At 44.0% G+C, this 23447-nt stretch overlaps 3 protein-coding genes across 3 annotated transcripts in view; 1 reads left to right on the top strand and 2 right to left on the bottom strand.

Annotated features, from left to right (window-relative positions):
* Positions 1 to 10669: 10669 nt before the first annotated feature.
* Positions 10670 to 11077, bottom strand: T265_01624 (hypothetical protein; the record flags this gene model as incomplete). Its single annotated transcript, XM_009165690.1, has 3 exons — positions 10670 to 10798; positions 10858 to 10944; positions 10994 to 11077. 3 exons carry the CDS (start codon positions 11075 to 11077, stop codon positions 10670 to 10672), a joined length of 300 nt encoding a protein of 99 aa, XP_009163954.1.
* A 7443-nt stretch (positions 11078 to 18520) lies between these two features.
* T265_01623 (hypothetical protein) lies at positions 18521 to 18928 on the bottom strand (the record flags this gene model as incomplete). Its single annotated transcript, XM_009165689.1, has 3 exons — positions 18521 to 18649; positions 18709 to 18795; positions 18845 to 18928. 3 exons carry the CDS (start codon positions 18926 to 18928, stop codon positions 18521 to 18523), a joined length of 300 nt encoding a protein of 99 aa, XP_009163953.1.
* A 1220-nt stretch (positions 18929 to 20148) lies between these two features.
* The window catches only part of T265_01622 (hypothetical protein), a gene marked incomplete at both ends in the record, with an annotated part of 8844 nt that continues 5545 nt past the window's right edge, over positions 20149 to 23447 (top strand). The window contains 2 exons of the mRNA XM_009165688.1: positions 20149 to 20278; positions 22114 to 22238. Coding sequence (XP_009163952.1) covers positions 20149 to 20278; positions 22114 to 22238 — 255 coding nt within the window. The remainder of the gene's footprint in view (positions 20279 to 22113; positions 22239 to 23447) is intronic.

Genomic DNA, 23447 nt, shown 5'->3' with positions numbered 1-23447 from the left:
GTATTTCTCCATCGATTTGCTATGATTGCTATGATTTTCGCTGATCTACCACCCCGGTAGTTAGGTAAGAATGAAAAGAAAAACAGAGTAAAAACCAGGTCCATGTAATTTCACCTACCATATGACCACATCAAATTAAAATTAGAATCAAACACGTGCAAGCACGGGCTCATTGTGTAATCCAGGGTGCTTCCTGGAGAGAGCTTAGCTAGATGTCTCCGTTTGAAGAGCCCGTGTTCAAAAACCATTTTCACATGACTCCTGTGCAGGTTTGATGAACGTGCAATGTTGCGAATTCTAGGGTAAACCGAAGGTTTCCAGGACGTGAGCATCAATAGCCGGTCACTGGAAGACGGATCGCTAGGAAAACTTATCCTGAAAACAAAATAGCTTCTCGGAACCATGACAATTTCTGTATCTGTCACAATCCCGACGCGACGCGTTGCTAGCTAGTCACGTTTAGTGAAGCTTGTGCTAGCGCAATCTCGGCGGATCACCGAATGATAAAGATAAAAAGAAAATTGTTGCGCGTATTCGGGAATGGAATGTGAAGATAAATATAACTTTGTAATCCCCTAATGCAGAATTCTGGAATAACAGCAATACCCATTCCAATAATTTTGCACAAGTCAGTCGAACTCAAACAGATGTGATCAATGCGGAAGCACGGTGGCCGTAAAGCAATCTTTCAAAATCGTGTACTACACAGAGATCTTAAAACAAAAGATATCAAATTATTTCCACTAAATTACCATGGGTCCGTTCGGCATGCACAATTCAGTCGAAAAGAAGTGCGGGATACATGCTCAGAGAGGCTGGTGAAAAGTAAATGATTGCAATCGACAGTCCGAATCTTTAAACACGAAGAATCCTTGACCTAAGCGTAATGGATCCGCAGGGATGTAGTTGGCCTACATTTGATGATCTATCGAATGTTAAGAAGATTTTGCAACCTTCTAGATCCCGTCATCCATGGAACTAAACTCCAAAGTTTTCCAGTTTGTTTGATAAACAGCGTTGTCCCCGGTATTCGAAAGTCAGTTGTAGTGGTCAAAAGAGTGACGTTTTGACAAATCTGAATTTCTCGGCGCCAACAGTGTTTTCGGGAAAGCAATCCTGTTTATCGGAGTCGGACGCCATTGTCGCGATATATATTCAGCATCAGGTTCAGTAATTTCGACAAGTCAAGCAGTGGAGCGAAACGAGGATCGGTTTCCCTGGTAGGTTTCCATCATATGGAATGTATTCATGAAGGTGCATGATTAATACTTATGAATCTAGTGTATGGGTGTTTCTATTGAAAACGACTCAACGCAGATTCAGCAGATTTATCTGCCACAATAAGCATGCCCCAACAGGTTACGAAGTGGATCACATCGTAGCTAATACCTATTCTTTTCTTCCAGTATTCTGTTCGACCTTATCCATAACGGCTTTGATGGCTATCTTGGCGATGATTTCGGGTGATCCATCAAATTTAGGCGATCCCCGTTGTCCCAATTCGGACGAACAAGCACTCATTACGGAACTGGTAAGCCGATTGTGGGAATCTATTTGTCGTTGACAACGCATTTCTCAAGATAGGGATTGTTTTGCCTGGGAAGACTGTGGACGTGTTCTACATCCGGCCCCATGGAGGGGATAAAGCGTTACATTTCCAACTCATGGTGAGTCAATGGCTGAAGCTCTGGACTAGCACTGCGACGTAACTCGTTTTCGTTTTAGACACGCCACGATGGATCGAACTGCACACATGCGAATGTTTTCGGTACGAACTCGGTGGGCCAGCGATTGACGGTTGTCCAGAAGGACGCCGAATGTCCGAGCAGCGCAATTTGTGGACCTGCATTTTGAGACTTTGTTTTCGTTTCATCTGTGCCCCACCATGTCAATACCTTTATCCATCTTTCATAATAAACTTCTCGCGCCTGTATCGCTTTTCACCGCACTCCTTTGAGGCGCGGGACTTTACGTGTTCCATCGAATATTTGTTTGCCTGTGGATTTTTCGTGATGGGTCATTGTTGCGATCTGAATTCCTAAATTTACCGGTGCTTTTTTGAGTTGAGTCATGACCCTCATTCTTCATTTAACGAATATATATGACCAAATTTCCTTTGAGAATATTCGGCTTACAATTTGGACGAATGTCGTATGGTAATTTTATTCACGAAATATCGGTATCATTGAATTAAGTTAGATTAGCTACGTTGCTGTTTTTCGAAAGGCTTTTCACTCATCGTATCGTTATTCGTGAAACATTGTTGATTCGCAATAACGTAAAACTAAATTTGGGAACTAATGGAATATATATTTTCTGCTCTAATTTGTTGTCAGTGAATGCAACCTCACAACATTTGGCTTTATTTTGATGGCGCACCGCAATTGCTAACCGCTCGGATGTATCTAGAGTGCTGGGATTGAGGGCTGGCTCTGATGATGACGATAAACCAGGATTGAGAACAGAATCAATAGGGCTGAAACGGTTCTAACTACACTTTCAGACTGCCACACCTTAGGGAATTCTTCACGATGTAAATTTTATCCCGCTGGTTAACGACAAAATGCATGCTTCGTATTTCGTTCTCAAATTACGGCCTAAGCAATCTTTTTTTAATAATTTTTGAATGTCTGGCTGTTCCGCGATACCGGCGGGACATTTCAACACTGGTCACCCTGTCTAATATATGTACACCAATTCGATGCCTGAAAGAGCAGTAGCGGCCGGAGTTCCGCCGAACGTACATACCGATATTCTTTCGAGTAGTTAAGGGATAAACATATAAGCAAAATATGGCCAAAAATGTTGTCCATTCAAACCACGGTATCACTGCAAGGAATTCAAGCAATTTCAGCTAGGAATCGCTTTCAGTAACGTGCAGTCGACCCACATTGTGACCTGAAGGATTCAAATTACACTGACCTGAGCCGTGATAATTAACTAGAAATAACTTGATATTTGCTGTTTTAAGATTTTTGTGGGATACACCCTTTCGGAGCATTGAGTTACTGTCATCTAGGCTCTGCACGAGAGTGTTAGTTGCACTGACTTTATAACGTATCGCTGAGCCTTTGTCTTTGTGTGTCGCTTCTTACCGAATTCCTAGGAGGGTGTTCTTTACGTCTCCCGTCGAATCTTTGTTTGCCTGTGGATTTGTCGGTAGGCAACATTGTCGCGAGATGAAATCTTAAATTTGCACGTGCTTGTTTGAGATGACTCAGGACCATCAAACTTCATTTAACGAATATAAATGACCAAATTTCGGTTGAGTATATTTGGTTAATTCATTCGACGAATTTAGTATGGCACTTTCATTAACGAAATATCAGTATCATTGAATTAAGTCCCATTCGCCTCGTTGCTTTATTTCGAAAGACGTTACTGTTTCCTCATACGGGCGGGAACGAAGGTTTACTCTCCAGAGTCAATACTGTTCACGATCGTAACCCAGTCTAAACCCATCACTGTAAAATCGATGGGAAGTTCTCGACACAAATGAGTAAACACCGAACCCACTGGAACCAAGCATTGTAGATTCAAACCGCTCACTGTGCAGAAAATTTGGTTACGTATCTGGAACCTGAGGTGATAACTCAGCCACGGATGGTAGTAAACCAAATACAGAAACATGTGCCAGCCAGGTACTAGATCATCTTTCATAACGACTTGCCTGTGTTCCTGCCACAGTTGATTGATATATCTGAATCAGAAGGCGTTGACTAGAGAGGATTGATTTGTGTTCATCACTGGTGATACACGCACCTGCAGAAAACTGCGTGCTCATTTAATGAGGTCGCCGACCTGCCCGTACTCTGTTACACAAACCCAGCCGCCTGATATCTCGGGGATTTACAACCCCTAGTGGTACACATACGATATCAATGACCATGTTTCCTGCAGAACAATGACAATGGTAAAAGCGAGCCCATTAGGAAATTCTGTTCTTTCCCGCATGGTCTTATCTGAATCATCACCAGTTGAATAGCGCACGCGATGGCCGAAGCGAGCAAGCAACGAGAGCCAGCCATCCTCTGGCCCGCTCACCAGAAATTGGCAAACCAGGAAGCCACTAGTAAACCTGAGGGCGGGACAGCGCAATGGACCCCGGATGCCGCACCAGAAGCATCCAAATTTTAGCGGTTGACCAGGTGTAGTCCGTGTTCACTTGGTCTGGAAATGTTATGAAATGGTGGTCGGATCAACGAACTTTCTGTAAACATGAATGACACTTCCGAAGTTTAGGTGAATGTGGTTTAGCCTGTAAATTTCGGAATGCTTGGTGGCTTCCTGCAAAATCTTGTGAATATTCTTCAGCGACATTTCCTCCCTTAGGTGTGACTCGCCCACCTGTTGACGATAACGTATATCTGGGTGCGGGAAGTCATGTAAAACCACACTTTGTATTTGATTTATTCATGAAGCTTGATGCACTCCAAATTGTGAGACTGATTGACGGTCTGTCACGTGTTCCGGTATTTTTGAGTCATTGAATAAGTGAATAGCCTTGTGCATCCAAAACTTCATGGAACATTCGATTGACGGAGTAATTTTATCAGACCTTCAATTCCAGCAGTGTCGGCTGATGGTCTATTGTTGTGTCCGTATACGATTGCTGTTGCTGAGGTACCCCTCCTAAAACAATGAACATGATAAATCTAGCTCAATCCATCAAACCGAGGTATGATCTCATATTAAGGATGCAGTACGTTGAGGCCAGTGGGCAAATACCTATAATTGCACTATAAAACATCCAACGAATAGATGGTCTATTGGTCCGTATACGATTGCTGTTGCTGAGGTACCCCTCCTAAAACAATGAACATGATAAATCTAGCTCAATCCATCAAACCGAGGTATGATCTCATATTAAGGATGCAGTACGTTGAGGCCAGTGGGCAAATACCTATAATTGCACTATAAAACATCCAACGAATAGAAAAGCAGAGCGATCGGTTGCTGCACGTCGGCAACTACAAACGAATAGTTGCTTCCCTGGATTGGATTCCGTGTCAATTATGCGCACGATCCGATACATGTTGGTCAAGGTGGATATTTGGCAACGTGTGCGGGGTTGCGACGAAGCATGTCTACTGTGAAGGAGCTTGCGAATGAAATGTGGGGACTGAAAATGAGTTTTACGTGTTAATCAGATTTTGTAGGCTAAAATGTGTTCTGATCTTTATAGCCACTCGTCATTTCTCCCAGAGGAATCTGCTTGATCAAACAAGACTCTAACTGCAGCGACAAAAATCGATTTTACAAAATCACAAATATCGGCATTTGATGATACATTGGGTTTTACGAAAACAAAAAAGCGGCATTTCGTGGAAAGTATGATGAATGGACCATCACAATCGCAGACGGTGTGAGCAAAATCGGGTAGTGAAGGCAATTGTTGGACATTGATCTTCTACTGACGATTCCACAGAGCATGTGATGCTCCGTTCATCATATGTGGGGTGCTGATCACCGGCTGCTTATATTCGTGCTTCCGTAAAATCTTGTTTCATCAAACAAATTCGTCTAGGGAAGAGGAGGGGGACTTTCGAGATCAGAACACATTTCATCTCACAAAATCTGAAGAACATTTTAAACCACAATTCAGCTTCTACATTTCTATTACATGCGAAAGACACCTAGGAGTTAGCACGTTCTTGGCTGTGCAATGCTTCGTGGTAGACATGCCTCGTCTTAGTTGCGCGACTGTAGGTTCCATGTGCACAGAAGCCAGCATTTTGGTCGTGCTCCTGAGCCTCACCGTCCGTCACTTGATTTATCCATAGGAGCCCACTTGTCGGAGTTCCCCGAAGAGCCTAGGACTTCGTCAGTTGGGAACTCACCAGATTCAGTGCGCTCCACGTTGTGCGCTGACGTGCATCTAGTTCTCTCTCGTTTGACGACAATAACAAAATTTTACAACCTGACATTGGTTTCCAACACGGTGTTGCTTTCGGCTTACGAAATCAAACTTCCATACATGCTAGTGCTTTACAGATGATTGAACAGTGTCCGTGACCTCCATTTGCATCAGTGAATCTCCCAAGCATCTCCAAATCACCTCAAAATTATAAGTGTTTCACACAATCTGTTCACGGGACCGATTTTAGAAAACACCCAAGTGTGTCCTGGAGCACAATATGTTTATTGCAGTGTTACAAATATTGTGTGCTCTTTGATACTATTACAACAGACTCACCCATTGGGAATTGCACCATCTAAAAGCCCCTTAAATTTATAAAATATCCAGAATTCGGGGGTTGGGTAGTTTTGGTGGACGCTTTCTGATAGCTCTAGATAAGGTGTCTAACTTGCTCTCAATGTGTTGAAATATTGGTGGATCGGGTGCGCAGTTGAAAACTATGTGTTACGTTGTTGCGTGATTAGCTGCTTGGAGGGGAACAAGTTTCCAGTATTCATTGGTCCGTTTGTGATCTATGTTGCGTTGTCTTCCGTGCTACTGTATGTCGATTGGTCTTCCCAAAGCCTTGTTTTGCCGGTTGTTTGTCTTCTGCCCTTGATTGGCATTGTATTTTGTGGTCTGACGTTCTTGAGCCTGATTGGTGGTGGTCAGTGTCCATGTGTCCGCCGGTTAATTTGGTGTTATGTTTGAACGCCTCCTTCAATGCAATAAGGCTTTCCTGCTTTCGTATTGGTTCATTGTCTAGTTAATTTTTCAGCCGAAAGCTCACTGTGTCTGACGATCTCTCGCTCCTGATGGTTGGTAAACAGGATCGATCCCGCTATGTTTATTGATAGCTGCTTCAGTGAAGTACCACGCTTCCATAAATTCGCGTTTATTCGTCGTTCTCGCTTGGGCCAGTATGCTAGCGCTACTCCAGTCGAACTCGCTTGCTTCCTGATTTTGTGTGTTCTCGGCTATTTTCCGCAGGCCTGTAACCGACGGTTGTGTTGTGCGCTCGAGAGAGCTTTGCCATCATTTTAACGGTGTTCTTGATGCATAGGAGTGTGATTCGTTTGCTCGCAAGTTGTGTCGTTGCGCTTCTATTTAAATCTCATTCGTTGCGTACAAGTCTTGTCTGTGCCAAATTTGCTGATGTTACATTTTTCAAGGGTAATGATTTACGACCTGCTACGGGAATAATACTTTCATCAAATGGCAAAAGAATGGTCACAATTCTCGTTATGGATGATCTCTCTTGTCATCGGAGACACATTGACCAGGTTGCGTTCAACACCAGAGGTCAGTCTGTTAACGGCAATCCTGCTGTGTGCCTCATTTGCACTCATCACATAGCGATGAATTTCATTGATTGGGTCAACTCATACAATGCTCATTCAATGTGTAGCACGAGGCCGATTTGGACAGAATTCGGGCAATATCATTTTAAGAAATATTAAATTACATTTTCTTCTGCACTTGTACCGGCTTTTCGCAATAAAGCCGTTAGGTTTCTTTTCGTTGACTCTTAATCTGACACTAGGCACTGGAGTGCAAATGCAAAGTATGCTTGATGCGGCGCCTTTAGGAAGCAACTCAAATTCGACCACCAAAATGGAAGTTCAGTCGACTCCATCACCAAAAGCATGGCAGAGTTCCAGTGTGACCCTGATCGCGGTCTAACTCCGATCCGTGCATCATGCTCTACGGACATATTATCAAAGTCGAACTGAAGCACAAGGCTGAGGCATGGTGAGTGGCTTGTTGTCCAGAAGGCTTGGTTCAACGCAGCACACACGGTATTGCAACTTCATTCTGCCAATGTACTAGCGAGATTTCAGTTCCGACAAATTCGGTTAACAACTCTCGACAACTTTCGGTGAGCGTTCGTCCTTGTTTAGTTATCGCCACGAATGCATGAGAGTGGCGAAAAAGTGGTCTGAATAATACATCACTTATGCCGATAGGTTCAATTTTGGATGTGAACAATTCAAGTTATCTACCTTGCGGAAGACCAGTTCAAGTTTTCGTAAACGTTTGATGACAATCGGTAGATTTATTGCTGGGGCAACGTTTTGCTTTTGACAAAAAAGCTTCTTCAAGCCAAGTGATTAGTTTCCGAGTTGAGTCGAGATTTCAGTCGAAAGGAGAACCAATCCGATAAGCCAAGCTAAATCACTGCTGGTTGCCGGCGGAGGGGATTGGGTGTGTTAGGGTAGGTGAACAAGTGTTAGGTCGATGGAGAACCCACATGTGTTTGGGTCCAGCATAGAGTCTAGTTCTTCTGGTTCAGTTCATTTGATAATTGATCAGTTGCAGTGTTTTATTGTCAGTCGCATTGAGACTGTGATATCACAGCAAGGCTATTATCCAAATCTGAACAAAATTCATATATAACGCTTCAGCCAAATTCCCATGAATTCCAGCACCGGTTAATCGGCCATGTTGGAAAGACTTCCATCCTCTCCTACTTCCAACTAATCCTGGCGAACAGTGAGGCAAATCCAGTGGCGGCTAGTTCGAATGAATCACAGCCCTCGTCAGTATGCGGCGATTGGAATTTTGTGCGATTGTGTCAGCCTAAACAGCACAAATCTTCAGTGTGCAATCGACATGAACACAAGCAATGTCATAACCGAACGCAAAAACTAGACAAAGACGCAGCCAAACGCGGAGCTCACGAAGCAGGCAATGGCAGTCAGAACTACGGTCTGAAGTGACCATCATGCTGTAGTGTTCGAGCCAAGAACTAACCACCCGTGAGTATTGACACGGTCCGCGATGCCGCCGATAGAAGTGACAGCGTTCTACAGATGGCCATGTAATACCACCAATCCTGTTGGACACAGACATAAAAAACATGGTCGGGAGTCCATGTGGATTTTGCGTGCCAGTTGACAGACGAAGCCTATTCATCAAACAGTAACAGGGGTCCAAAGTCCTAATTGTGTCTGAAAAAACAAGGATTGCACCCGTCTCTAAACGTCAACACTTATTTTCAAAATTCCGTATGCCCAATGATATAGCATCCGACAATGCTACTCAATTCACATCCCTTCAGTTTGACAAATCCGTTCCAAGACCCCACCCAACCATTGCATCCCAATCCAACGGCCTAGCTTAACGCTACGCAGACACGTCGGAACGCGTATTGCAAAACGCACAATGCGAATGGACCACGGCATACGTTCTGCGTACGTGACTACCGAACACTAAGGCAAGTACCAATTCTCAGACTACGGACGGTCACTCCTCAGCAGATGTTATGATGAACAATCAGTTGAGCCCTAGCCGTAAGGCTATGCTGTCAACACCCACGTGTTTTCAACCAACCACAGGAGGGAAGCCAACGCTCAGATTTTAAAACTGTATGCTTGTGAGGGACTACCGCCTTGGACACCGAAACTGGATCGATGGATTAATTGCAAAATAATCCGTAACGCGAATTATGATATTCGGGTAGGACCAACATGTCAATCAGCTATGGCCAACACAGAACACAACCGGAAGAGCAGTTGCTAGATGTTTCATTCCGTTACTCTCCCAAGCCCACCTAAATTGGCCCGCAATATATCAGAAACCAACTGTGCGATCAGATATTTATATACGTCTACATATTCCAAGAAAGCAGACCCAGAGCGAGGGTCGTCGGAATAAGCCCGCGTTTTGTAGGGTTGAACACAACGTTGCGTTGCAAAACAATCGGATGCCAGAAACGCATTAATTATGTGTGGTGTGAATCCTCCAAATTACATTGTGAGTGGATTCCACGACATCGGTTCCTAGTCGAAAATCTTTGATTTCATTGAAATGCCACCGTGGTTTGCATGGACAATGATTGTGACCAGACGTGTATGTGTTTGTTTCTATTGGCCAAAAATGCTCCCTCAACTTCACCTAGGACGCTCGATATATAGGTGAGTGAAACCATCCGCCGAGACTACTAATCCAGGCGATGAATTGGTGAGACAGGTAGACCAATGTTGATATGCATGTCCGTGTTGGGGACCAGTCAGACATTCCAAAATTATTTTGAATAGGATTGCTTAAACCGTCGGTTGAGCACGGAATACGAAATAGCCTTTGTGTCGTTACACAGAATGTTACCATTCACGTGGTGAAGCGTTCTGGAGAGCAAGTGCATTCCAAGGAAAATCAGTACCGTTTCGGACCATTTGATTATTCATCAGACCTGATTACCGTCTTGACGAGAGCCAGCCCTCAATCTCAGCATTCCAATTTGTTTCGGAGCGACCAGCACTTGTACTGGTCTATTAGGAGCAGGCAAAAAGAGAAACGATTGCATTCAATGAACGCGAATAGAGGAGGATGAAAATGAACTTTCATCTTTTCCCTAATCTAGCAATACCTTAACGTTAACAGATCGAGCGGTCAGAAATAAAGTAAGCAGGTAGTAATTAGATGACATCCAAAATCTCGCGAAGGCAATTGCAATATTAATTCGGTCAAACAAAGTTGACGAATGAATTCAACGCAAAATTACGTGATACGTATTTTGCTTCACAGTAAGGTGCCATGTTGAGACCAATCAGTTCTGATACATTTGCGCGTGACTATGGGGATTTGTGGAATCAGCTCGCGACCATGTCGTCTGCCCAGAAAGCACTAAGCAAACAAAGATTCGATGGAACACGTGAACTCCCCGCCCCAAGGAATTCGACGAAAAGCGATAGACGAGTGAGAAGTTTAATATGAAAACTGGCTAAAGGAATTGACATGCTGGGGCACAGAGGAAACGAAAACAGAGTCTCAAGAAGCAGCTCCACAAATTGGGCTGCTCGGACATTCGGCGTCCTTCTGGACAACCGTCAATCGCTGGCCCACCGGGTTCGTACCGAAAACATTCGCAAGTGTGCAGTTCGATCCATCGTGGCGTGTCTAAAACGAAAACGAGTTACGTCGCAGTGCTAGTCCCAGAGCTCCAGCCATTGACTCACCATGAGTTGGAAATGTAACGCTTTATCCCCTCCATGGGGCCGGATGTAGAACACGTCCACAGTCTTCCCAGGCAAAACAATCCCTACCTTGAGAAATGCGTTGTCAACGACAAGTAGATTCCCACAATCGGCTTACCAGTTCCGTAATGAGTGCTTGTTCGTCCGAATTGGGACAACGCGGATCACCTAAATTTGATGGATCACCCGATATCATCGCCATGATAGCCATGAAAGCCGTTATGGATAAGGTCGAACAGAATACTGGAAGAAAAGAATAGGTATTAGCTACGATGTGATCCATTCCGCAACCTGTTCGGACATGCTAATTATGGGAAATACATCTGCCAGATCTACGTTGACTCGTCTCCAATAGAAACAAACACACAATTCATCCGTAAGTAATAATCATGCATCTTCATGAATACATTCCTTATCATGGAAACGTACCAGGGAAACCGATCATCATTTCGCTCCACTGCTTGACTTGACGAAATTACTGAACCTGGTGCCGGATATATATCGGAACAATGGCGTCCGACTCCGATAAACAGGATTGCCTTCCCGAAAAACACTGAGTGTTGGCGCCGAGAAATTCAGATTTGTCAAAACGCCACTGTTTTGACCACTACAACTGACTTTCGAATACCGGGGACAACACTGTTTACCAAACAAACTGGAAATCAAATCGGACGTGTTCGCATGGAAGTCAGGATCCAGGAGTACGGTAGAGCTGCACGAACATTCGATGAGACACGGAATGTGGCAAAACTCCGTCCCTTCAGAATAATGCTGCTTAGGTCAGCGATCGCTGTTGTTTTGGGAATCGAATTGGCAATTCCAATCATTTACATTTCACAAACCTCTGTAAACATGTATTCCGGAAATCGAGCACTTTGTATTCGCCTGAATTGTGCCTGCTATACTGACCCGTGTTAATTAACTAGAAATAACTTGACATTTGGTGTGTTAAGATTTTTGTGGAATACACCATTTTGGAGCATTGCTTTGCGGCTATCGCGCTTCTGCATTGATCACATCTGTTTGAGTTCGACTGACTTATGCAAAATTATTGGTTATGGTATTGCTGTTCTTCTAGGATGCTGCATTGGGGGATTGCAAACTTATATTTATCTTCACGTTCCATTCCTGAATACGCGCAACAATTTTCTTTTCAGCTTTATCATTCGATGATCCGTCGAGATTCAGCTAGCACAGGTTTTTCCAAACGTGAATGAATAGGTTGCAACTCGTCGCGTCGGGACTGTGACTGATACAGAATTTTTTTCAGATTTCGGAAGTTATTTTGTTTTCAAGATACGTTTCCCTACCGATCCGTCTTCCAGCGACCGGTTATTGATGGTCACGCGCTGGAAACCTTTGGATTAGCCTGGAAATTCCGACGCTAGCTGAATTTATACGTTAGCATTTTTCTCCCGAATTAATTTCGCACTTGTTTTCACAATATTTCAGTTATCATCAAATTACTCCCTTATTACTAAATTTCTTACCGGTCAATCTTTTGGCAGTAAGGAATTGCTAGATTAGGGATAGGACGAGTAGTTTATTTCCATCCTCCTTTATCCGCGTTCATTGAATGCAATCGTTCGCCTTGACTCTTGCTCCTAATAGATCATTACAGGTGCTGGTGGCTCCGAAAAAATTGTGATGCTGAGATTGGGGCTGGCTCTCGTCTAGAATGGTAATCAGGTCTGATTAATGATCAAATGGCCTTAAACGGAACTGATATTCCTTGGAATACACTTGCTCTGGAGAACGCTTCACCATGTGAATGGTAACATTCTGTGTGACGACAAGAAATCATATTTCGTATTCCCTGCCCAACTGACGGTTTAAGCAATCCTATTCAAAATAATTTTGGAATGTCTGACCGGTCCCCAACACGGACAGCGATATCGACATTGGACTGCTTGTCTCATATATGTGCAGCAATTCAATGCCTGGAATAGTAGTCGCGGCGGGTGGTTTCACTCACCTATATATCGAGCGTCCTAGGTGAAGTTGAGGGAGCATTTTTGGCCAATAGAAACAAACACATACACGTCTGGTCACAATCATTGTCCATGCAAACCACGGTGGCATTTCAATGAAATCAAAGATTTTCGCCTCCAACACACATAAGTTGGAAGCTGCTTGCGATTCTAGGCTGTTCTAGGGCTCTATTCCATGACTATCATATAGGTTCGGGTCTCATCTAACCCATTTTTTATGTCGAAGTGCTACAGGTCATCGTCACTACCGCAATCACCTGTACAATATTTGAATAGACGAGCTACTAAGAAAGCCACACGAATTGCGATGCAACCCTCTCAAATAACGATGATGGGGACCTCAAGGTTTACCATATTTTATTACCAAAGAACACATCCTTCAATTCGCACCCGAGTAACATAGAATTCAAACATGCCACTACTCTCACTTTTATCCTCCAGGTCGATGGAATCCGGCGCTCCAAATTCGTTCCCCTGATGTGCCTTGCATGCCCATCCACATAGTATTACCTGATTACCTGACCAATGCAGATCCTGTTGATGGACATTTTCTTCAATGAAAGCCATTCTTACACAAAGAAAAACAGCTTCCTAACCCACCCTTTACGGACTTGTATTTCGTTGGACTGTAAATGACGTGTTCGGTAGCCACATGTCCAGGGACAGTGCTTCTTGAAGTGGTAATCACTTCTCTCGGATTTGCTTTCTTTCCTGGATTGTGGTACTGTCAATTTCAAGTAGTAATTTTTAAATAAATTAGTCGATCTTCTTAGAAGTCGTACTCTCGTCAGTTTTTATATGTTTGATTTCCCCAACCGCACCACCTCTGCGTGCTTTTACCAGACCTTATACTGGATCTCTTGTACTATAATAGCATATTTTAGTGGATTCAAAACGTGCTTGATTGCTAGTCTATGAAGTAAAAATCCACCCTTAATTTGTCCCAACTAATCAGTTTGTTTCACTACCTTAATTGTGATAAAGGTTAAATTTTTTTCCAATAATGCACTTTATCCGATCGGACGTCTTCTTAATCTCACCGGGCTTCAATTACCTCATCCCATTCCCTTGTCTTCTAAATATTTAACCTTCGGCAATGCGTACCTTACACGCCATGTTTATGTGTTGTCTACTCTTCCTGACTTGTAATATACACCTACAACAATCTCCAACCAGATTAGAGAAATAACTGTGATCCTACATCGGCTTTGTTCTATCTTTGCGGATTACCTTAGCCAACCAAAAATATCCCACTGCCCCCAGAATTGCATATACCAGCACAGTTATCCCAAGCTTGACGTCCGTTTCGTGGCTGTCCAGAAACCGAAATACGTCAGTGTGTTTGGAGGCCGGCCATCCCTAATAAACGAACATCACATCATTTGAACGCATGTGTCATGTGCAGGACACGGGCCAGATGTAGGCATGCCCTGGTTGGTCAGAATGCCAGCCAATCCGAGTCAAGCACCTTGACTCAACGCTTCTCGCTACCTCACGGACACTCTGGCGCGACCTTGTGGAACACTCTGTGACTACAATATATATATATATATAGTTGTAATGATTTTCCTTTGTTTCCATAAAGGGCTGTGTAGAGCTACCGTGCGTTTTGACATACCATAGTGGGCGGAGCAGGAAGCCAAGGGACCGACACAGAGTTGCACTACCGTACATCAAGACATAACATCTTGAAACCTAGACTCTTGGCCTGAAGAAGCTTTTGTGTCAAAAGCAAAACGTTGCCCAGCAATCATTCTAGCGATTGTCACTAAACGTTTTCGAAAACTTGAACTGGTCTTCCGCAAGGTAGATAACTTGAATTGTTCACATCCAAAATTGAACCTACCGGCATAAGTGATGTATTAATCGAACAACTTTTTTCGCCACTCTCATACATTCGAGGCGATAACTAATCAGAGACGAACGCTCAGCGAACGTTTTTGAGAGTTGTTACTCGAATTTGTCGGAACTGAGATCTCGCTAGTACATTGGCGGAATGAACTTGCAATACCGTGTGTGTTGCGTTGCACCAAGCCTTCCGAGCAATAATTCACTCAGCATGCATCAGCTTTGTGCTTCAGTTCGACTCTGGAAATATGTGCGTACGACATGACCCGCGGATCAGAGTTAGACCATCATCAGGGTCATATTGGAACTCTGTCATAGTTTTGGTGATTGAGTCGACTGAACTTGCATCTCGAGCGCAATTTGGCTGTTAAGTTTGGATTGCCGCCTCAAGGTTTCCACCAAACGCGATTGAGCCGCACCAAACAGAGTTTGCATTTGCAGCAGATTTTAATTCAACACTTTGACAGATATTGTGATTGTTTCTCTGGTTTCGGCGTCGCGACTACATTCCCCACTCGATTGCCTAGTTTCGGATTAAGACACGACGACAAGGAACATAACATAACAGCGGCAACAAAATTATACAAGTGCACAAGGACAACGAACTCAACTGATTATATTGAACCGTACTGCCCGAACCCGACCCAACCCAACGCCACAACGTGCTACACATTGACGGAGTGTTGTCTGATCTTGATCCAGCCTCGTACACTGACTGGCTTGATATCCCCATTGGAAACGTCAATGTTTCCCGATGCAGAGGCTCACCAAAATATATTCTTCAGAACCAGATGTATGCACGATCTAATATGCCAGTTGATTTCTGCGTAACCCAAACTTGACCCATCTCTGCACAATCGAATTGACGGTCTCAATCCAAGAGGCAAATCACCAACTGACTAAACGCCGATGGCTCCGGAAGCAAGCACGTTAGATTCAAACGTTCACTGTGAGAATTGAGCAATGCACGCGTCTCCTAAATACTATATCATTATTTTATGAGAATAATGAATGGCACGCAGGGTGTTGCACAAAACAAGACCTCTTGACATCTCGTAGACTTATCGCCCCACCCCCATAGGTATACATACGACATCAGCGACCATGTTCCTTGCAAACCAGTCATACTGGGAAAGCTAGTCTACGGAAAATTGGCCTTGCTTTGGAGCATGGCTATCCGGTCAGCCATTATTTAAACAACGTATGCGACGACCGGCGGGAATACAAAACAACCGCGGAGAGCCCCATCGTCTATTGTCAGGCTTAACCAGCCTTTTGGGAAACAGGTGTGACAACGTGGATTCGGGGTGGGGAAAAAACAGAAGGCGTGGGAGGTCAATGACTGACGAGAGCGGAAAACTTGCGTCTTCACTCTCTGCATGTAATTTTCAGGATGTGAGCAGGAGTGACGCGTGTTCGCCCGCCTAGGAGTGCTATGCGGTAAACATGGCAGAGATCGCGGAAGTGCAGCAGGGTGTCGTAAGTTGCTTAGAAAAATGCAAATCCGGGTTGTTTACCTCTGATTGCTCCACTATCCTTTGAGCGGTTCTCAGCAGGAGGCTTCGCTTCCTTACACGAACCTAGCGAGATCAAGAAAGCCAATGTGTTTTGTTGTGTCGCCAGCATATTTGCGCATTAGGATATGCACTCCAAGTCATGGTTTTCGCATCGGTTTGCGCTTCATGTACTGCGAAATGGTTTAGATTCTGAACAGCAAGTATGGGGTAGAGAACAGCTGCGTTGAAGCGCTTGCCGCGTGTATGAGTCGCCCGCAGCGACGAACTTGGCCACTACGGGATGAGTGGAAACATGTCTGACAACTTATTATGCATGAAGTAATTGATTCACTTCGGTAAGCGGGATTCATTACCCGATAGTTATGCAACTTTTATTCGCCGCACAACAGAATCCAAGATCAATGAAATACGGCTATTCGAATTGTTTCAGAAAAGTGGGTACCCCAAGAATTTCATCTGGAGGAAGCTCAATACGATCAGTGCATCGACATAAAATTCGAGCAAACGAATCACACTCCCAGGCACCACGGACACCGCTGAAATGACGCCAAAGCTCCTACGATAGCACAACACAACCGTCGGTTACAAGCCTGCGAAAACTTTTCCGAGAACACACAAAATCAGGAAGGAAACGATTTCGACTGGAGTAGCGCTAGCATATTGGCGCAAGCAAGAACGAGGCAAGAACGCGAACTTATCGAAGCGTGGTATTACACTGAAGCAGCTATCAAAATCCATTTCGAAATTGATCCCATTAACCGACCACCAAGAGCGAGAAAACACCAGAAACACAGAGCTTATATCCATAAAATTATTTGTGGGTATCAAAAAGCGTCCACTAAAACAACCCAAACGCCGAATTTCGGATATTTGGGAAATTTAAGGAGCTTTTAGATGGTGAAATTCCCAATGGTAAAGTCTGTTGTAATGGCAACAGACAGCATGTAATATCTTATCACAGTGCATTAAAACATCTTGCACTCCAGGACACACTTGGGTATTTTCTAAAATCGTTTCCCTGAACAGGTTGTATGAACCACTTATAATTTTGAGGTAATTTGGAAATGCTGGAGGGGTTCCTGATGCAAATGGAGGCCACGGACGCAGCTGAGGCATCTACAAAGCACTAGCATGTATGGAAGATTGTTTGGGTAAGCGGAAAACAACACCTTGTGGGAAACTAATGTCAGGTTGTAAAGTTTAGTTGTTGTCGTCCAGCGGGGTAGGACCACATGCAAATCAGTGCACAACGTAGATAGCACTCAATCTGGTGAGTTCACAACTGACGAAGTCCTCGGCTCTTCGTGGAACTCCGACAAGTGGGCTCCGCTGAATAAATCAAGAGATGGACGGTGAAGCTCAGGGGTATGACCAAAATGCTGACTTCTGTTGAGAATGATATCATCCGACACTCAACGTGCACCCGGAACGTACGGTCGCGCAATTTAGAAGAAGCAAGTCTACCACGAAGCATTACACAGCCAAGAACGTGCTAAAGCCTACAGGTCATTCGCAGGTAATAGAAATCTAGAAGCTGAATTGTGGTTTAAAATGTTCATCAGGTTTTGTGAGATGAAATGTGTTCTGGTCTCGAAAGTCCCCCTCCTCTTCCCTAGACGAATTTGTTTGATGAAACAAGATTATACAGGAGCACGAATTTGAGCAGCCGGTCGTCAGCACCCGTCATATGATGAACGGAGCATCACATGCTCGGTGGAATCGTCCGTACAAGATTAGAGGCCAACAGTTGCCTTCACTACTCGCTTTTGTTCACAACCTCAGCCATAATGATTCGCTTCTTGAACCCGGCATTCATCAAACACAAATTAAAGAAGAAAATGAATTTTCACTCATCTCCACAACCTTGGTTTACGTTAGCGTCAATCACACCAGGGTTCACGAATAAGGCTAGGATGAGAAAAACACCTTCCAAAGTATAGCAACGTAGCGATCGCGAAATAATACAGTGATGCAGACACTCCATCAATTAAATTACCATAATAAATTGCTCAAACGAAGTTGACAAATGTACTACAGGGTCATAAATGGTCGCATAACAAAGCTTCCAAGATATGAGTCATATCATCCAAGCGCCCGAGAATTTATGGATTAAGCAGACGACATTCTCGCTACCCGACAAATCCCCAGGAAAAGAAAAATTAGATGGAGGAGGTAAAGTCCCCACGCCCAAGGAATTCGGTGAAAAGCGATAGAGGCGTGAGAATTTTAATATGAAAACTGGCTAAAGGAATTGACATGCTGGGGCATAGATGAAACGAAAACAGAGTCTCAAGAAGCAGCTCCACAAATTGGGCTGCTCGGACATTCGGCGTCCTTCTGGACAACCGTCAATCGCTGGCCCACCGGGTTCGTACCGAAAACATTCGCAAGTGTGCAGTTCGATCCATCGTGGCGTGTCTAAAACGAAAACGAGTTACGTCGCAGTGCTAGTCCCAGAGCTCCAGCCATTGACTCACCATGAGTTGGAAATGTAACGCTTTATCCCCTCCATGGGGCCGGATGTAGAACACGTCCACAGTCTTCCCAGGCAAAACAATCCCTACCTTGAGAAATGCGTTGTCAACGACAAGTAGATTCCCACAATCGGCTTACCAGTTCCGTAATGAGTGCTTGTTCGTCCGAATTGGGACAACGCGGATCACCTAAATTTGATGGATCACCCGATATCATCGCCATGATAGCCATGAAAGCCGTTATGGATAAGGTCGAACAGAATACTGGAAGAAAAGAATAGGTATTAGCTACGATGTGATCCATTCCGCAACCTGTTCGGACATGCTAATTATGGGAAATACATCTGCCAGATCTACGTTGACTCGTCTCCAATAGAAACAAACACACAATTCATCCGTAAGTAATAATCATGCATCTTCATGAATACATTCCTTATCATGGAAACGTACCAGGGAAACCGATCATCATTTCGCTCCACTGCTTGACTTGACGAAATTACTGAACCTGGTGCCGGATATATATCGGAACAATGGCGTCCGACTCCGATAAACAGGATTGCCTTCCCGAAAAACACTGAGTGTTGGCGCCGAGAAATTCAGATTTGTCAAAACGCCACTGTTTTGACCACTACAACTGACTTTCGAATACCGGGGACAACACTGTTTACCAAACAAACTGGAAATCAAATCGGACGTGTTCGCATGGAAGTCAGGATCCAGGAGTACGGTAGAGCTGCACGAACATTCGATGAGACACGGAATGTGGCAAGACTCCGTCCCTTCAAAATAATGCTGCTTAGGTCAGCGATCGCTGTTGTTTTGGGAATCGAATTGGCAATTCCAATCATTTACATTTCACAAACCTCTGTAAACATGTATTCCGGAAATCGAGCACTTTGTATTCGCCTGAATTGTGCCTGCTATACTGACCCGTGTTAATTAACTAGAAATAACTTGACATTTGGTGTGTTAAGATTTTTGTGGAATACACCATTTTGGAGCATTGCTTTGCGGCTATCGCGCTTCTGCATTGATCACATCTGTTTGAGTTCGACTGACTTATGCAAAATTATTGGTTATGGTATTGCTGTTCTTCTAGGATGCTGCATTGGGGGATTGCAAACTTATATTTATCTTCACGTTCCATTCCTGAATACGCGCAACAATTTTCTTTTCAGCTTTATCATTCGATGATCCGTCGAGATTCAGCTAGCACAGGTTTTTCCAAACGTGAATGAATAGGTTGCAACTCGTCGCGTCGGGACTGTGACTGATACAGAATTTTTTTCAGATTTCGGAAGTTATTTTGTTTTCAAGATACGTTTCCCTACCGATCCGTCTTCCAGCGACCGGTTATTGATGGTCACGCGCTGGAAACCTTTGGATTAGCCTGGAAATTCCGACGCTACTCGTTCCTCAAAATTACACAAGTGTCATGTGACAATGGTTGTTGAACACGGGCTCTTCAAACGGAGACATCTGGCTGAACTCTCTCCAGGAAGCATCCTAGATTACACGATGAGCCCGTGCTTGTATGTGTTTGATTCCGTTTTTCGTTTGATGCGGTCATATGGTAGGTGAAATTACATGGACCGGGTTTTTACTCGATCTTTCTTTTTTCCTATCTAACTACCGGACTGGTCGATTTGCGAAAATCACAACAAATCAATTAGAGAAATACAGTCGTTTGCAGACCAGCTTGATTTTGCAAGACCCATCTGGAACTCCACTGAATCTTACGTTTGTGACGTTCGCAGGCATCCGAAAGTGCTGCACAAGGACGCCTCGTTTTTCAGTTGCTACGATATTTGAGATATCGCGATGCATTACTCATTTGGATGCGGAAAATTGCTCGGCAGCCCACGACCGGCGCAGTCCACGATCTTATGTTCCACTTGAAACCAAATCGCACGAAACTAGCGAAATATTCACTCATCATGAGGCATCGCGAATAAAATTCCGTGGACGGGCGTTTCGCTCATTCATTCCTTTATTTATCTCTACCTAAATACCAGACCGATGCACTAGCAGAAAATCACTCCAAATCAATTTTATATTAGGACCAATCGTTCGAAATCCTCACATTCTACAATCATTGTCACATGAGTAGTGTACGGGTTTGAGGAACTTGCGGATTCTGGATTGCAATGCTAGACGCATCACTTGTATTTCAGGTAAACATTTGCTTACATATGCGTTAGCTCACACTATCACAAACATAAATTTCGTATTTGTGCACAAAATAGAGGCTGGCCTGTCCGCACAGGGGAAAAGACGAACATCGTTAAATTATTCCTAAAAAATTACTTCGACAGTAATTCGAGCACGAAATAAGAAATACGCTTATTGCCAATAGAAAACGCACTAATATTTACGTACTGATGAGTTCCGAGGACTTGGAGAGTCTGCTGGGAAATTCAGAACCGTTTAGGATCCTAATAAGAAGAACCAGCCCTCAATCTCAGCCTTCTAAATATTGCCGAGCGGTTAGCAAATGTCAACTGTCGTTAAACGCAAGCCATAACTTTTACCACATTGTCAATCGGAAAACGAATCCCAATAACGTTTGAATGACCAAGATGTCTTTGAATGGACAAAGACTCAGCGATACGGTATCAATTCGAATCCAACTCACACTCTCGTGCAGAGCCTAGATGACGGAAAGTCAATGCTCCGAAATGGTGTATTCCACAAAAATCTTAACACACCAAATGTCAAGTTATTTCTAGTTAATTAACACGGGTCAGTATAGCAGGCACAATTCAGGCGAATACAAAGTGCTCGATTTCCGGAATACATGTTTACAGAGGTTTGTGAAATGTAAATGATTGGAATTGCCAATTCGATTCCTAAAACAACAGCGATCGCTGACCTAAGCAGCATTATTCTGAAGGGACGGAGTTTTGCCACATTCCGTGTCTCACCGAATGTTCGTGCAGCTCTACCGTACTCCTGGATCCTGACTTCCATGCGAACACGTCCGATTTGATTTCCAGTTTGTTTGGTAAACAGTGTTGTCCCCGGTATTCGAAAGTCAGTTGTAGTGGTCAAAACAGTGGCGTTTTGACAAATCTGAATTTCTCGGCGCCAACACTCAGTGTTTTTCGGGAAGGCAATCCTGTTTATCGGAGTCGGACGCCATTGTTCCGATATATATCCGGCACCAGGTTCAGTAATTTCGTCAAGTCAAGCAGTGGAGCGAAATGATGATCGGTTTCCCTGGTACGTTTCCATGATAAGGAATGTATTCATGAAGATGCATGATTATTACTTACGGATGAATTGTGTGTTTGTTTCTATTGGAGACGAGTCAACGTAGATCTGGCAGATGTATTTCCCATAATTAGCATGTCCGAACAGGTTGCGGAATGGATCACATCGTAGCTAATACCTATTCTTTTCTTCCAGTATTCTGTTCGACCTTATCCATAACGGCTTTCATGGCTATCATGGCGATGATATCGGGTGATCCATCAAATTTAGGTGATCCGCGTTGTCCCAATTCGGACGAACAAGCACTCATTACGGAACTGGTAAGCCGATTGTGGGAATCTACTTGTCGTTGACAACGCATTTCTCAAGGTAGGGATTGTTTTGCCTGGGAAGACTGTGGACGTGTTCTACATCCGGCCCCATGGAGGGGATAAAGCGTTACATTTCCAACTCATGGTGAGTCAATGGCTGGAGCTCTGGGACTAGCACTGCGACGTAACTCGTTTTCGTTTTAGACACGCCACGATGGATCGAACTGCACACTTGCGAATGTTTTCGGTACGAACCCGGTGGGCCAGCGATTGACGGTTGTCCAGAAGGACGCCGAATGTCCGAGCAGCCCAATTTGTGGAGCTGCTTCTTGAGACTCTGTTTTCGTTTCATCTATGCCCCAGCATGTCAATTCCTTTAGCCAGTTTTCATATTAAAATTCTCACGCCTCTATCGCTTTTCGTCGAATTCCTTGGGGCGTGGAGTTCACGTGTTCCATCGAATCGTTGTTTACTTAATGATTTATGGGGAGGCGACATAGTCGTGACCTGGATACACAAATTTCCATTGTCACTCGCAAATTTATCAACCGTGGTTTATCTCAATCTGGCCCCTTACTGTGAAGCTTCATTTAGCAAATACGTATCACGTTTTCTGCGCTGAATTTATTCGTTAACAGTTTTCTACCTAATAATATTGCACTTGTCTTCCCAAGATTTCAAGTATCATCAAATTGCTCCCTACTTACTCAATTTCTGACCGGTCGATCTTTTGGCAGTAAGGAATTGCTAGATTAGGGAAGGGACGAGTGGTTCATTTCCATCCTCCTTTATCCGCGTTCAATGAATGCGATCGTTCGCCTTGACTCTTGCTCCTAATAGATCATTACAGGTGCTGGTGGCTCCGAAAAAATTGTGATGCTGAGATTGGGGCTGGCTCTCGTCTAGAATGGTAATCAGGTCTGATTAATGATCAAATGGCCTTAAACGGAACTGATATTCCTTGGAATACACTTGCTCTGGAGAACGCTTCACCATGTGAATGGTAACATTCTGTGTGACGACAAGAAATCATATTTCGTATTCCCTGCCCAACTGACGGTTTAAGCAATCCTATTCAAAATAATTTTGGAATGTCTGACCGGTCCCCAACACGGACAGCGATATCGACATTGGACTGCTTGTCTCATATATGTGCAGCAATTCAATGCCTGGAATAGTAGTCGCGGCGGGTGGTTTCACTCACCTATATATCGAGCG

This window comes from Opisthorchis viverrini (genome assembly GCF_000715545.1).
Source record: "Opisthorchis viverrini unplaced genomic scaffold opera_v5_18, whole genome shotgun sequence".
Classification (NCBI taxonomy): Eukaryota; Metazoa; Platyhelminthes; class Trematoda; order Opisthorchiida; family Opisthorchiidae; genus Opisthorchis; species Opisthorchis viverrini.
Note: the sequence above shows the minus strand (reverse complement) of the source record. Positions and strands in the feature narration are given on the sequence as shown.